General features: G+C 32.8%; 1 protein-coding gene across 5 annotated transcripts in view; it reads left to right on the forward strand.

Annotated features, from left to right (window-relative positions):
• Positions 1 to 16,109, forward strand: part of Fxr1 (FMR1 autosomal homolog 1) — a 63,765-nt gene that overhangs the window by 46,558 nt on the left and 1,098 nt on the right. Inside the window, exons 9-16 of one of the 5 annotated variants that reach the window (XM_010616235.1) lie at positions 259 to 368; positions 4,174 to 4,260; positions 5,610 to 5,667; positions 5,755 to 5,817; positions 9,453 to 9,656; positions 11,795 to 11,995; positions 12,596 to 12,676; positions 15,829 to 15,920. In XM_010616235.1, the coding sequence (XP_010614537.1) occupies positions 259 to 368; positions 4,174 to 4,260; positions 5,610 to 5,667; positions 5,755 to 5,817; positions 9,453 to 9,656; positions 11,795 to 11,995; positions 12,596 to 12,676; positions 15,829 to 15,920 (896 nt within the window). Of the gene's footprint in view, positions 1 to 258; positions 369 to 4,173; positions 4,261 to 5,609; positions 5,818 to 9,452; positions 9,657 to 11,794; positions 11,996 to 12,595; positions 12,677 to 15,828; positions 15,921 to 16,109 lie in introns of all 5 variants that reach the window. The other 4 variants (XM_010616233.1, XM_010616236.1, XM_010616234.1 and 1 more) reach the window with 4 other exon arrangements.

Below are 16,109 nucleotides of genomic sequence, written 5' to 3' on the forward strand. Positions count from 1 at the left end.
TTGTAGATTTTTGAAATTTCTTGTATGTTGGGTAGCATTGTCAATCTCCATAACATTAGGCATACTCAAAGGGAAGTTTTAGATTAAGGATAAAATGGCTTTGTAGTCTGTAGGTGAGTTAATTGGAAGTATAAAGATGGAGTTTTTACTTGGTGGTTATAATCTCATGGTAAATGATAAATAATTTGAGCTGGTGTTGAAAACCATAGCAGGATTGGTTTTTAACTTACATCTATATTTTTTTTCCTCTTACTAAAGGAAAAGTAATTGGGAAAAATGGCAAAGTTATTCAAGAAATAGTGGACAAATCGGGTGTTGTTCGGGTGAGAATTGAAGGAGACAATGAAAATAAGCTACCTAGAGAAGATGTAAGTATTTACAATTAATTTATTTGTCTACCCACTTCCCCCATGTTCTTGGCTGACTCAGTGTGTTGTTTTCAAAGTCATCTTGGACATAATTACACCTTTTGGGGTGCTTAAATCTGATATAATAGGTTAACTTTTTTCTTTTTAATTCTGTTCCCTGTAATATTATTTAACGGACTTAAAAAAGAAGTTATTTTTTAATCGTGGGCCATGGATTCTTGTTTTGTTAGTACTTTTTTTTTTTTTAAGCCTTTTCTTAATATAAAAGTTTCAGTTATTTTAGTCTTACATTATAAAGCTATAGAAATTGATACTCAGCAAGTCTGTTAAAAAGGGATTTTTTTAATCACATTCTTCTTGACCTTTTTTTTTTAGTCTGAACTGATTGCCTTAATTAAATTCCTTTGTTTTTGTATGGCTGTTCTGATCCCATCTCTGTGAAATTTTTATATTTAGTCTCTTTTGTTGATGATGATGCTTGGTCCGAAATTCTGTTTACTCTTTGTACATCACCTTTAAGGGGATCATACATATTTGTGGGTACATTTGTCAACTCTATACTTGACTGAAGCTTTGTATTCCTGAATATAAGCCAAGGATTTTCTCCAAAATTATGTTCCAGAAAGCAGTACACTCAGTTTCAGTTTTGAACAATATCATACTGTTTGGAGGTGTGTTAACTGTTACACAGAATTAGTCTTTTAAAAGAGAGAAAAACTTGTAGACATTTAGTCCAGATAAATACCTGCCAAATATTGGCTGTTTCAGAGTTGCCTATTGATGAAGATTAAAGCTGATGGTGTCATGTTATCGTAATTGTCACTTTTCGCCTATTAGTGTATAAAATAATGGTGATCCATTTGGCATTCGAGAAGTATCTAACTACTAGTTTGAAGATAATGATAGCCAGGATCATTAAATAGCTCAACTATAAATTTCTAAACTTGATATTAATATTTATTCTTCATTTAGTTCAACTTATTCCCACTTGTTTTACAGTATTCACCATTTTGGTGTAATCTCCTTGTTCTAGATTCTTCATAAAAAGGAACTTAATTGTACTTTCCTGAATTGGTAGTTTGGGCTATTGTTACTGCCATTTTTTTGCCTGGGTAAGAAATAAAAATGGTTTACTGAGGCCAAAGGAGTTAATGATTTTAAATGATTAGGCAGTGTGGGATGTAAAGAAAAGGGATTGAACCCCGGGCTTCTGCACTGAGCTTTATTTTTTGAGACACTTTCACTAAGTCACTCTCAGTCATTTTCTTTGTAACTGGGACAAAATACCCAATACCTGCAATTTAAAGAAAGAGAGGTTTGTCTCATGATCTGCTGATTGCACAGCAGAATCACAAGGTAGAGGGGAACAGCAGAGGAAAGCTGCTAATGTCATGGTGGCCAGGGAGCAGTTAGAGAAGGGAGAAACTGGGGAGGGTGATGTACTCTTCCAAGTCATGCCTGCCTTTCCTGAACAGACCTCAGTATCTAATTCCAATAAGCAAGTCAGTTATTGGTCCAATCCTCTTACCGAAGCCCTGCCTGTGAGCACATGAGGCCTTTGGAGGACACTATTGCTATAAATCATAGTAGTAGTTAAGTTGCCCAGGCTGGGGTTGAACTTGTGATCCTTCTGCTGCGTGTGTTTGCAACCATGCCCAGCCAAGACACCCGCCTTTTTGTCTGAGACATAGTTTTTTGCCTCTTTAATTAGTGTGTTATAAAAGCATTTTGCACATTAAGGATCTAGGCCTTCATTTTTACATATGTATAGCAAATATTCTTTGTTTCTTGACTTGATTTTTTAGGCATTTAAAAATTTTTGTATTGTTGAATTTTTTTTCAATTTATGCTTTATGATTCTGAATTTTCTCTCATGCTTGGCAAGGTCTTTTCTGCTCCTAGATCATTTAGAAATCTGTATTCTCTAGGATGTGTTTACTATGTAAAACTTTTATTTTATTTGAAATGTATATGACCTAATTTATAGAATATCAAAAATCGGGATCCTGATTTTTTTGGCTGTGTGATTGTCTCAGTATCATTTATTAAATGTAATCAGCTCTTAGCATTTTTTAATATCTTGAAATTCCACCGAGTAATAGTTTGCTCTTTAAATTTTTTTCGTATGGCTTTACAGTGGCCATTAAATTCTGTAAGATATGTGCCTTTAAGGATTCCTTGTAACACTTTTTTTCTTTTTGGAGGTAACTGTTGATGATAGCATCTCCTATTCAAGGTCATTGCCTTGTATTTCTCCTGTTCTTGGAGATCATCTATCTGGAATGACTCTTCGTTTTTATCCACTTTTAACATCTGCTTCAGATAACAATAACATTCCCCTAACTTTTCATTTACAGGGTGGCATAATTCACATTCTACCTATTCCTTATTTCCTTTTGTTTGTTTGTTTTTTTGTTCATATCACTAATGCTGTGTAAGAGTTTATGACAGGAATGTTTTGTATCCTTTCTGCTATGGTAATTGCCTGTAGAAAAACATTATTTTATTCTTATACATTAGCATAGATCCTGGCAGTACACAAATGGGTATTACTTGGAATTAGCTAATTAGATATAAATATTTCTGGCTGAGTTGCTAATTTTGACTTTGGGCAAATTATTTTATTTTTCTATTATAGAAGTGGGATTATAGAAGTGTTATGTTTTAGTGAAAGTGAAGTAAGACATAGATGTAGAATACATAACATAATCCCAGGAATGTGGTAGGAAATTAAAATTGTCTTGTTTTCCTCCTTCCTCTCTTTTATGCAGTTTGTATGCTCTCTTCTCTGCTGATTAATGCCAAAGGACACTTATCAACATTTTGCAGTCTCTAAACCTAGATTAGATTTTCTTATTTTTGTGTACCTTTATAGTTTTCTGTAAGCACCATGATCCTGATACTTTTCTGCCTTTTAATCAATCAGTGTTGCCTAAAGTAAAGTCATGGTTAGATTTTTGAAAATAAATCAGGGTAGACTCATATGTAGAACAAAAAGTTATTGAGCCGTACTTATTTCTGTGTTTAGAACCAAACGTTCTTAAACCAGCCTATTTAAAGAACTGTTAGATAATTTAGTCTAAATTCAAGAAAATGTGGTAAGAATTGAAAGTGGCTTTGGAAGTTTAAGATTATTCTCATTTTCCACACTTTCAAGAAGTTGATATATGTTTCTATAAAGAAGAAAAATTTTCACTTAGCCATCTTACTTTTTATTGTCATTGTTTTTAAATCCAAGTAAACAGTCTTAATACCTGTGACTAAGTATCTGTACTTACTAGTACTTTTAAGTTTTATATTATGTAAATATTTGTTCTGTATATAATAATCAGTCACCCCAATGCACTACACACTTGAAGTCTAGCACATGTTTAGAGATAATTTGGCCAATGTATTTAAATATATATTTTATAATTACATCTTCTAAGATAAATATTTAGTCTGAATGTTTGTGGCCAGTTTGAAGAAATTTTTTTTTTCCTGTTTCTGTGTTTTAAACTTTTTATATAGTTAAATAGGAATCAGAAATCCTAGTGATTTTTATATTTACACACTAGGAGTCAGAAATTCTAGTGATTAATAAGTGATTTCTTAAATTTTTGACACATTTCACAAATGTAACTTACTGGAAATCTGAATATTTCAACCACAGTGATTTTAGCACCACCTCCCAAATCTCAAAGCTTAGTAGAGAACAATTATCTGTTTGCTTTATAAAAGTTTTTCAACTTGTATAATGCTATCTTAAATTCTGCCTAGAACTTTGTAAAAATGTGAAGTACTGAGGATGTTGTGTTTTTTACAGGGGATGGTTCCATTTGTATTTGTTGGCACAAAAGAAAGCATTGGAAATGTACAAGTTCTTTTAGAATATCATATTGCTTATCTAAAGGTTTGTATACAGTTTATATTTTTACATGTTCATTGCTGCATTTGTTACTTAACTGTATTTACTACAAACAAGTGAAGGGGTCCATACATTAAACATTTCATATTTGTTGGACAGTAAGTTTCATCTTTGCCCAGTTTTTATTACAAGAAGAAAATAAATAAAATATGCTCTGTCATAATAAAATGGCTTTCCAGCATATGTTGTCCTCTTAATCTGACCTTTTAACTTTCTTTCCTTGTTAAGAAATGGGCACTTTAACGTTCGTTGAATTTGAGCGTCATCACTTAGATACCTATATGCTTTACAGTAGATCTTTTGTTTTTACTTTCAGACTTTATATGCAAAATGGATACACAGACCCAGGAGTAAAGTTAGGCTTCCTTGGGGACTTTTACCTGAGCCAGCTAAACTGTCCTCATAGATATCATTTAATTCTTCTTGTACATGTGTGTTTGTGTGTGTTGATGGGGATTGAATCAAGGATCTTAAGGGAAACCGGCAGTGTAACACTGAGCTATATCTCTAGCTCCCATTTGGTAATTAACTTTGAGCAACTATAAAGAGCAAGGGAACTTAAGAAAAAGTAATCCCTCATAAATAGTAAATATAATTTTTATTTGCTACTTTTTCTCTCTTTTTTTTCTTATTTTCTGTGGTTTAAAATATAGTAATATCCCCATGTGCACTGTGCTTCTAGTGTATTTTCCATCCAGTCTGATATCATTGCTGCTGTTTAATGTGTTGGAAGTGCCCAGACGATAGCATTTATTTTTGAATTTCATCCATATTGCCAGTTGCATTTCAGACTGTCATTCCAAACTTACCTTCCAGTATCCTGTTTACTTTAGCAAAGAACTTTGTTTCAGATGCTGTACCTTCACATCCTACATGATCTCAGTTTCTGAATCAGGTTTACTAATTAGGTCACAACTCAGATGTCATATAATAGAAAAAGTAGCTTGTTAATAGTACCTTCATAGATATTACTTGTACTTAGAGTTTTAACTCTTAAAAGTGCAAAATTTGATAACACTGTATAATTATTAGCAATTGAATAAGTTAACACTATGTTAAACATCTCTTTGAATAGAGTCTATATCTCCTTTTATATTGTGTGCTCAAAGCAGCGTGGTTGGCACACACTAAAGCCTTTTATAGATGTTTGTTGAATTAAATCAAATAATCTGTAAATTGTGTTTACTAGGAGCACAGTGTTGCTTTACCATGTAACTATCCAAGGTGATAGATTTTTTTTCTCTGTAGTAGGGAGTACAATTCTAGTTCTAGGTTTTAGAAGACACCAGAAAAGTACATGGAAAAAGATTTACCCTTTTTTGTTTGGCTTATAGGAAGTGGAACAGCTAAGAATGGAACGCCTACAGATCGATGAACAGCTACGACAGATTGGTATGGGTTTCAGACCTTCTTCCACCAGAGGGCCTGAAAAAGAGAAAGGATATGCCACTGATGAAAGTACCGTCTCTTCTGTACAAGGTTCTAGGTCTTATAGTGGAAGAGGCAGAGGTCGTCGGGGCCCTAATTACACCTCCGGTTATGGTAAAAAGCATTTTTATTTTTGTAGTTTTTGTAGTAGTATTGGTTCTAGTTTAGGCACTCCTACATATTTTACATGTGATTAATTAGTATATCAGTCAAACTTGGCTTTGAGGGTGGAAAGTAGGTCTGAGATACATGTCTTAGTAATGATGGTATACTTTATATATTAATGACAGTAAAAGGCTTGTCATTTCCAAGAAGTTATGTAGCATATTTTTTAATAAAGCAAGCATATTTTTATGTTGGCAGTTCATACTCTTGTTTATTCTAAAATTTAGGATGAACGTATATATTAAAGCTGTTTTCCAGATAATTGCCTAACACAGTTTTTCACATTTTCTAATTAAAGCCCAATAATAGGTTAAAATAGATATCATCTAGTATATCCTAAGAAAAGCCCAATAATAGGTTAAAATAGATATCATCTAGTATATCCTAAGAAAAGCCCAGTAATAGGTTAATACAGATATCATCTAGTATATCCTAAGAAAAGCCCAGTAATAAATTATAGTAGGTATCATCTAGTATACCCTAAGAAAAGTAAAAATGAACAGTAATGCTAATGGCTTCACCAAGATTACATATAGGAGATTTTTAGTAGTTTTTAAAATATACTTTGACTCATTTAGCAGATCTTACTCCATTAACAAAACATGTTATTTTTGTGTAGTGTTTCACTAAAATGAAAGACATGAAAAGTCAGAACCTAATTAACATTTTATAATTGAGTATTTTTACAAAATGTATCTCACTGTGTGGATGGGTCCCTACCCTAGTAGGAAGGGGCTGATGCAGTGGTGATAGGTAACAGTTCTCTAACCCTAAATTTTTACTTATTTTTCTTCAGCATTGGAGTTGTTTTATTTTTCTACATTTGGACTTGGATCTTAGCAGTGGCTTCACTCCTCGCTCCCTCCCTCCCTCCCTCCCTCCCCTCCTTCTTCCTGTGTCCATTCTGTTTTGGGAAATGTCTCATAAGCCTTTACAAAACATATAGCATTGAAGGAAAATAGAAACAACAAAATTGTAGTGTACAAGTTTTGGATCCAAATTTCATGGTTGAATGATACTAGAGTTCCATTAAACTTACACTATTCTTACCTTTCATTATTTACTGAGGTGAAAGATTAAAGTACTGTATCTGTCTCTATTATTTTCTTGATGTATTTTTAGTAAACCTTATATTAAAAACCTAAAAAGTACAATTCCAGTAAAATATAGAAATGTTCTCCCTGCAGAGGACTGAGAATTGTAAACTATTACTGTATTCTTTAAATTTAACACAAAAAGCAATGCAAGTAACCAAAATTGAAGTTGAATATACTCTTAATTTTTGAAGCATAAATAACAGAAATCAAGCTCTGGATTTTTGGATAGTGAATGATGAATAATAACAAAAATAATCAGACTCTGGCTTTTTGGATGACGAATGATGAATTTATCAAATAATTTTATTAGTCCTTGTGAGAAATCCACTTAATGATGAGTGGTCACTCTGGCAAAATGCTTTTGTCTAAAGCAGATAAATTCATAGGGTCATGGCAAAATAACATTGTTTGGAATGGAGAAAGCTATGCAAATTGTTCAGTAGGTGGCACTCTTACATCTGAATCTTTGTAGAACTAATAACATTAAATTTTTTGAAGTAGCTATTGAATTTTAGAAAGTATTTTGAGTTTATAGATGTTCTTAAACACTTTCTATTAGAAGGATTTATAGGTGATGATTGTGTGAGTGCAAAAAGAAATATTTCATAGTGTAGTATCTCTGAAGGTGGTATGTGTCCTAACTTGAGTGACACAAATTTAGCATGTTGTCTGTTTGAGTGGCACACAGGACATACCTTAAAATTAATGTCATCTTGGATTTGATAAAATGTGTTTTTAACTCATAAGCTTAGCACATAACGACCTTGAAGGTCATCTTGATAGGTAGACATTTTAGAGAGGGGAAGTCTGCTTTGAAGTTTGTTTTAAATTGTGAGAGTTATTTAGAATTCAGTTAGTATTTGAATCATTTTTATTTTTTGGATCTTGAGTTTATGTTGTACAAAATTGAAATATTTATGGTGATTTCTATAGCGATGCCTTCTCAGAAATCTTAAAATTGTCCAGTATTCTTAAGTTTATAACTTTCATTTATTAAAGTTTATAACTTATTTCCTGCACTGAATTAACTTTATGTCCATAAAGATTTTGTCTGTTTTGCCTTTACTGTCCAGTGCATGGAGTTTTAAGTATAAGCATCTTACAGGTATTTCATGAAATATTAGGAAATTAATTATAAAATTATTCAAATTTATCAAGAGAAAATTCTTATCTAAATGTTACTAGGTATTTGGGGAAATTTAGAAATAACAAGGTCTGGAATTTTCATTTTATATCATAGACCAGTTTTGAAATAATTTCACAAGGAAAAAATAGAGAACAACGTAATTATAAACTATGTGATAGATACATACTATTAAAAAAATAAGGAAAGATTTGTTTTCATTTAAAGTGGTCTGACACTAGAAATTGACCTAGGTTGTGAGGGAAGTGGCATGCTAGAACCAACAAAGAATGAGTGGGAATGAATATTGTAGTGCATCTGACACTGATCACAATTTTATTAATATTATAGACTTCTCATGAAATCTTTGCAATGGTTAAATTTGTAACATCCCAATCTCATATTTTAAAGACCATCTACAAATTTTGTAAATTTTAACAAGTCATACCGAAATTTCATCCCACCGGTCATGGCTTTGATTCTGTTGTCAGGTGAGAGATGTCTTCTTAGAAATCTTAAAATTGTCCAATATTCTCAAATACCTTATTCTAATTTGAGGCAGTAGGACATATTATGCTATGTACAGTTGCTAAAAAAACATACTTCTGGCTTGTTATCCATGATGAGAAATGTTTGGATTCCAAAGATGTTTAAAATGTGAAAAAACACACCCTCGAGCATTAGGGGCAAACCTTTGGCATGCATGTTACAGTGGGCTTTTGTATCATTGAAAGCTCTAAAAGATTCCCCACACTGCTCTAGAGTTGGTGAATCTAATTGTGGAATCACTGTACTGTATAATGAAAACTTTTTGTGTATATGATATGGTTTGCTTTCAGATGTTACCAGTTACATTTCTTGCACTAATAATTTCAGCTACTAAAACAGGCAAATGGCCAGAAACTTTTTGCAAATCTCCACATTAAGTACATTTTTAAGTGTTTTCTGTAACTATCCTATTGACTCCACATCAAAGCAATTCATTTAAAACTCTATCTTGACTAGTAGATATATTTACACCTGATACCTCAGTTAAGACATTTCATTTTTTTGCCTTCCCTTTGGTGATGCTGGGGATTGAACACATGGCCTTTTATACTGTGTTGCATGCCTGACCCGTTTTGTTTTTTATTTTGAGACAGAGTCCAGGCTGGGCTCAAACTTGTGATCCTCCAAAGTGCTGGAGTTACAGATGTGTGTGACCACACCCAGCTTCCCATTTGTTTTTAATTTTCATTTAGTTTTCTTTAAAACAGGCTATTAGTGTGCTCTTAGGATATTTTATAGAAAATAATTTTTAAAAAATTTAATCACTTTTAAAAAAGTAGGACTCTTAACTGCTTTATGTTTTCTTCTTTCCCAAGGTACAAATTCTGAGCTGTCTAACCCCTCTGAAACAGAATCTGAACGTAAAGATGAGCTGAGTGATTGGTCATTGGCAGGAGAAGATGATCGAGAGAGCCGACATCAGCGTGACAGCAGGAGACGTCCAGGAGGAAGAGGCAGAAGTGTTTCAGGGGGTCGAGGTCGAGGTGGACCACGTGGTGGCAAATCCTCCATCAGTTCTGGTAGTCTTTTATATACTATGTTAGCATCCATTTTTGTAGAGAATTTAATTGTAGGAAAGTTAATTTATCTCTGTAGGCCAGCCATACTTGGAAGCTACTCTTTCCACTTAGCTGTCAAATAGAGAGTGGTGGACTATATAGCAATCAGTGTAGGAAAAGCCTTGAAGAGTGTTTCTCATTGAAGGTCTACTTAAAATTTTTCATGTCGGAACTATTTTGGAAGGCTGATTTTCTTAGTGAAGTGGTGGTGAACAAGTAACACATGTGCACAGTAGGCTGTTTTTATCATTGAAAGTTCTAAAAGGTTCGCCATCACTGTCTTAGTGTTTTGAGGGTCAGGTGTTTATACTTTCAGTTTGGGACAGCTTATGTAATTGTAATCCTTTTTCCTTATAATTTTTGAGTTTTTATGTCACTTTACTAGCCAGACCCAGATAATTCTAATGTCCGGAGAGATCTAAATACTTTTGTGTACTTAAAATTGAAATTGTGGAAGCAGTGCTTAGGAAAAAACCTATTTGAGGAATTGAGGTATAAAGAGGGGCGTATAGATGACTAGAGATTTGAGGTGTATAAACAACTTTTGTATCTTTTGAAAATTTAAAAATTTTTAAAGTTATATGGAGATGTAAGAGCTCTAGAAAGAATTGATAGGGATTTGTGGACTAGATTATTTCAAGGATACAGCTTTACTGTTATTTACTATACTCCTTTAAGACCACATTTTTCTTAATGTAATGCACATAAATGCTTATATAATATATTAAATATTATAAGAAGTTATGCATGTATACATTATGTGCTAAGTGTGCTTACAAATCATAATAAGTCATGAAATTAAGGGAATTAAAAAACATTTTTAGATTTAGTTCTAACCTAAGTTCATTTTTACAGGCTTTCAGGAAAGTAGTTTTTATACTTTAATACATTGCCCTGTTTCTAAGTGTTACAAAAATTACAGTATGCTCAATTGTAAAATAAATGTACTTTAGTGTTTGATTAATGGATAAACTTAGTGTCTTTTGCAAAGATGCTAGCTTGCTAGCTGTTACCAAAGGATACTTAGGAAGGAAAAATCGTGATTAGGTGAATTTCTTCTATAATTTGTTGGAGGCAATAAATGCACATAGGTAAGATGAGTATTTTCCTTGAATTGTATTTTGAAACACTGCCTTTTCCACTTTCACTCTGCTTTCATGCTTTGTTTCTATAGTTGAAGTACAAATTGACATTCATTTCAACATTATCTGTTCTGTCACCAGTTAGTATTTCAACCCTATTTAGTTTGCTGTTATGTATGGGCTTTTCTTGATGCTTCTGTTCATAGTTAACATGTTTCTATTATGTCATGAAGTATAGGTGCTGAATGTTATTTGGAAGTAGTGCATTAACATCCACACAGAGAAGTAGCAGTCACCTTGAACTTCATAAAGAAGACAGAAGCCCTCAGAATTAATTCATATTAGTTGAATATTTATTTTTCTTCACTTTTCTCTAGCCTTTGGGCAGAAATACCTTGAATTGTGAACTAGCATGTAATACAGTGTTTCCTAATACAGTCATCTCTCGGTATTGGTGGGTGATTGGTTCCAGGACCTCTTACAGATATCAAAATTTGAAGATGCTCAAGTCCCTTATACAGGGTGACATAGGATTTGCATGCACTTAAGCACATCCTCCTGTTTATTTTCAGTTGTCTCTAGTTTACCCATAATTCCTTATGTAATACAAATGTCATGAAAATAGTTGTTATGCTATATTGGGGAATAATGACATGAAAAAAAGTATATTTATTGCAGTACTTTTTTCCCCCCAAGTAATTCATGATCTGTGACTGAACCCTATGGGTATAGATATATATATATTTATAAATATATTTTTTTTCCCCAAAACAAGTCAAAGGAAATATTAGGAAGCTGGCTTTTGTTCTTTTATTTTATAATTTTTCATCATTTTAGGTTTTTTTCATAATAAACCATCTTTTGTTATTTTCCAGGTAAACTAATTAGACAGAAATATTTTATTTTTAATGGGGGGGGTGAGTGAAGTTTAATAGTTGATGTAGTTCATTATATTTCAAACCATTCATAACTATAGCACTCTTAAATAAATATTTCTTGCCTCTGACATGAATATAGTGCTCAAAGATCCAGACAGCAATCCATACAGCTTACTTGATAATACAGAATCAGATCAGACTGCAGACACTGATGCCAGCGAATCTCATCACAGTACTAACCGTCGTAGGCGGTCTCGTAGACGAAGGACTGATGAAGATGCTGTTCTCATGGATGGAATGACTGAATCTGATACGGCTTCAGTTAATGAAAATGGGCTAGGTATGTAAGCATTTAGAGAAAAGATGTATACAGTCACATATATAAAAACTTAATGTGTGAAATTTTTTTCAAAAGTATGCAGTTCACAAATAACTTTTTCTTAGTGTTTACTTCAAGGTAGATAACTGGTATGTCTAGTTCTCAGATTTGTCAGTTACATTATTTGAGAGTGAAGAGTTTATTAAATTGCCCTTTGATGCCATTAAGTTATACAGATGCCATACTGCTGTTACTGTCCTCAAGTTCAAAATGGGTTTTCAGCTTGTCTATGTAAAATTATTATAGACAGTACCGTTGAGAAAATACATATACCAAGAATGAGCATTAATTTCCAAAGGGCTAAACCTAAACTATATTCAAGAGGAAAACTTTATCCCTGAGTGATGATAATTTAGTCTGAGATTTGAGTCAAAACTATACTATCTTAATCTATTTGGAATGCTTTAAGTTACAAGTGTGTATCATGTCAGTACTATATGTTTTACTTTGATGTTTAGAGTTTCTTTTCACTGTTTTGAAAAAGGAAAGATACTTTGTTTTTGTTTCTGGCTTGCTTGTTTATTTTGTCAGAATAGTTCATGGTAAACTTTGCAATTACAGATGATAGTGAAAAAAAACCCCAGCGACGCAATCGTAGCCGCAGGCGTCGTTTCAGGGGTCAGGCAGAAGATAGACAGCCAGGTAACTTGAGTGGACCTGTTGATGTCAGGTCACAAGCATGAAAGAAAAATGTCATGTGTCTGTGTTGTAAATATATTTACATGTACACATGTGTGTATATACATTAAAAACTTACTTTGCATAGATGTTTATTCAACTAACAAGACTACTATTAAAGTGAAAATGCATTCTTCTCTCAGTGTAAATGTTTAGTAACTGGTCCTAAGTCTCACTGAACTGATTGTGTCTTAATGTTTCACATGGAAATACTGTTGAGAAGACTATTGCTTTGTTCACTTGGCAGATTCTTCACATTGGAGTTGGGGCTTGCCATCCCAGGGACTTTGTTGTAGATTGTAACTGAGGTTGATTGGCAAAACTGGGCAGCTTTTGCATGGTGTCTGCTCACTATCAATTCAGCACCTCATTTTCATGGGAATTGTAATACCCGCAGTTCAATTAAAAAAATATATATTTGTAGCTTCCTAATACGTGAAATGCATGCTGTATTTTTGTTTTATTGTAGTGCGATGCCTTTTTTCTTTACACTTACTAACTAAAATTAAATTTACTTTCAGTGTTATTTTATGTAGTCATAATTTTAGTATCTGCAAACAAACTTGTTTTCTGTGTATATTATCTTGAGCATAATTTCCAATTCCTGTGTACAGTCATATGTATATTCAGCATGAAGAAATTGTGTGCACCAAAATAAACCCCTTTCAAACTAGTCAATTTTGCATTCTTTCCAAAACAATTTTTTCATGTGTTTACCCCAGATAATATGAATGCTTGCATCTTCAGTGTTGAGTTCACACAGAGAGATTTGGGAAAACTAGTAAACAGGTATAGTTTCCCATTCTGGAAAGTTCATTTCTAAAGATATTTGGAAAGTTTAAAAGGACACCCACAAAATAGAAAGTATCCAGAAAATGTTTATTTTTTTTCCATTCTCCTTTAGTTTTGGAAATGTATTTTAGATGCAGAGATTGTATACATTTCATTTTTTTGAAGATGGCACAGCAGTAAATATATATTTTCTGGGTCTACTTTATAAATAAGAAAATTCAAGATATCAAATGTGGTCTAAATTGTTAACAACAACTTATTAGGCAAATAGCGGTTTTAGTCCATAACGGGACTAAAATAGTAAGGTTTATTGCAGGAAGAGCAGATATTTCCAAATGGTATTGAAACTTGACTAATGAGGAATTTTCAGTATTACTATCCTGCATCTATTCCTGTTTTACTCTCTGCTCTTTGGGATTGCATTCCTAGTTGTGCACCACCCCCCCAAAAAAAAACTTAGGTGAAAGAAGTGCTAAAAAGTTTCTCCATGTTTTCAGCAGCAGTTCTAGGGAAGGCAGCCTCTAGAGTCCAATCAGTATTTTCTTTAAAATACCATCATTTTATTTGTTCCTATTTGCTCAAAATTTGTTACTCAGTATAAATTAGGAACTGAATTTTTTTTTTACAACATTTAGAATATTGATACAGTGTTGTCAGCTGAGCCTTGGTCTTGAGTCCAAGTTTTATTACACAGATTGTACTTTTATAGATAACTTTAAAGATGTTATTAGTTTGTATTGAAGTTTTAAAAAGGTTGTTATTATTAGGGCTGGCTATATAAAAGTTTTTGGGTTTTTTTTTTAATCTTTTGTCTCCCTTTTATTTGCTGGGAGAGTACTGCAGCTAAGTGCCTGTTAATATTTTATGATGGCTCTTAATTTAACTCATAACTACATTGAAGTGTATTATTACTCCATCTGTTTACATAGTGTATGGGAAGGTTTAAGAATTGTTTAAAGATAAATTTAGTATGCTTGTCTGTGCAGCAGGGTTTCCAGGAAGGGATGAACTGTGGAAACAAAGTATTCTTTGTGCTGCTCCCCAAACTAGCTAGTATGATTGTCAATATGGCTTGGTCACTGTACGTAGCTATCTTAATGAAGTGGATTATGATAACATCCCCTTCCCAATACGGTAGATTATTAAATTTATTTATAAATTCATTAATTTGATAAACAATTTAAAAGAAATGAGTGTACTTATAATTTGTTAAAAGCAGTTTTAGATTTGAAATATCTAGTGGTTTTCTAGATTATAAATTCTGATTTAAGTTGTTTATGATTTTAAAGGATTTCAGTAATGGTGCTGAGGTTTTTGGAACTTAATGTTAGTACATTAATTCATACTTGAATTGTACATACTGTCCAGATTTTTATTATCTCAAAATGATTTAGTTTCATAAAATTTGAACTGGGTAGACTAAATTTCCTCATACCCTAGTAGTGCCTTTTTATTCTTTACATAATTCCCATAATTTGTTGTATGCTACATTTTTACATACCAGGCATTGAATGTGCAATGGAAAAGTTAACTTTAAAGAAAGGTGATTATTTTGGTATCACTTCACATCAATGAATTCTGTATAAAGTCAAAAAGAAATTGAGATGAGAGTAGTGAGGCCAGCACTTAACACTAGGGTATTTCCCCTTCTTTTGCAAAAGCACACATTCCAGTCAGTCCCTAGCAAGACTAGCAAATTGGGGAGGTGAGGCTGGTCACTGAATTCACACTGGCCCTGTTTTCAACCAGATCATTTTCTACATCTTTAGGGTGGTCATGTTATCTTTGGTTTGTTAGTTTGCACTTACTTTAAATCAGAAAATCAGATGGTTAAATCAGAATGATTTCACAAAATACTACATGTGGCTTTTTTTCCCCCTCTAAAAACCAAAACTGACATGAATAAATCTCGAAAATTTCAAATTAAGTACATTCTATCATGGCCTGTACCAACTTTGTTCCTTTTCTCCACCCGCTGTAGTTGCACACACTTATCTTGGCTTAGAACACTGTATTTGCATTTCTTATTCTTGGTTGTGGGTTTCAACAGCATATTTGTCCCACAACTTTAGATTCATCAAGAAGGAAATAGCTGGATTCTTGGGAAAGAGGAATTAACTAGATTTCCTCTTATTTCCAGCTTGAAATTTTCTTTTAGAAATAATAGTCAAAATTTTCAAGCTTTGTTTTTGGTTGAGGTGGTACCCAGCTTAAAAATTTGAAATTGGGTGACCCACCATTAGTTTAATAGTAAAATTACTTTTTATCCATAAACTTCAGAAATATTTTTTCAACACCTGTAATTTTTTTCTCATCTTTAACAGTCACAGTTGCAGATTATATTTCTAGAGCTGAGTCTCAGAGCAGACAAAGAAACCTCCCAAGGGAAACTTTGGCTAAAAACAAGAAAGAAATGGTAAGGAGAATTTAACCTGTAGGTGCTTTTTCTTTTTTTCTTCTTTTTTTTTGGTATGATTTAGCTTACTTTTTTAAAATTTAAGTTACTGTATGATCACTTGTTTCCCCAAATAGACGAATACTTTAGTTTAAAAAGAAAAAAAAAAAGACTGTTTATTTTGTTTTTGGCCCCAGGTAACTGTGGAGA

Source organism: Fukomys damarensis, unplaced genomic scaffold, assembly GCF_012274545.1.
Source record: "Fukomys damarensis isolate Sample0158 unplaced genomic scaffold, DMR_v1.0_HiC HiC_scaffold_12, whole genome shotgun sequence".
Taxonomy (NCBI): domain Eukaryota; kingdom Metazoa; phylum Chordata; class Mammalia; order Rodentia; family Bathyergidae; genus Fukomys; species Fukomys damarensis.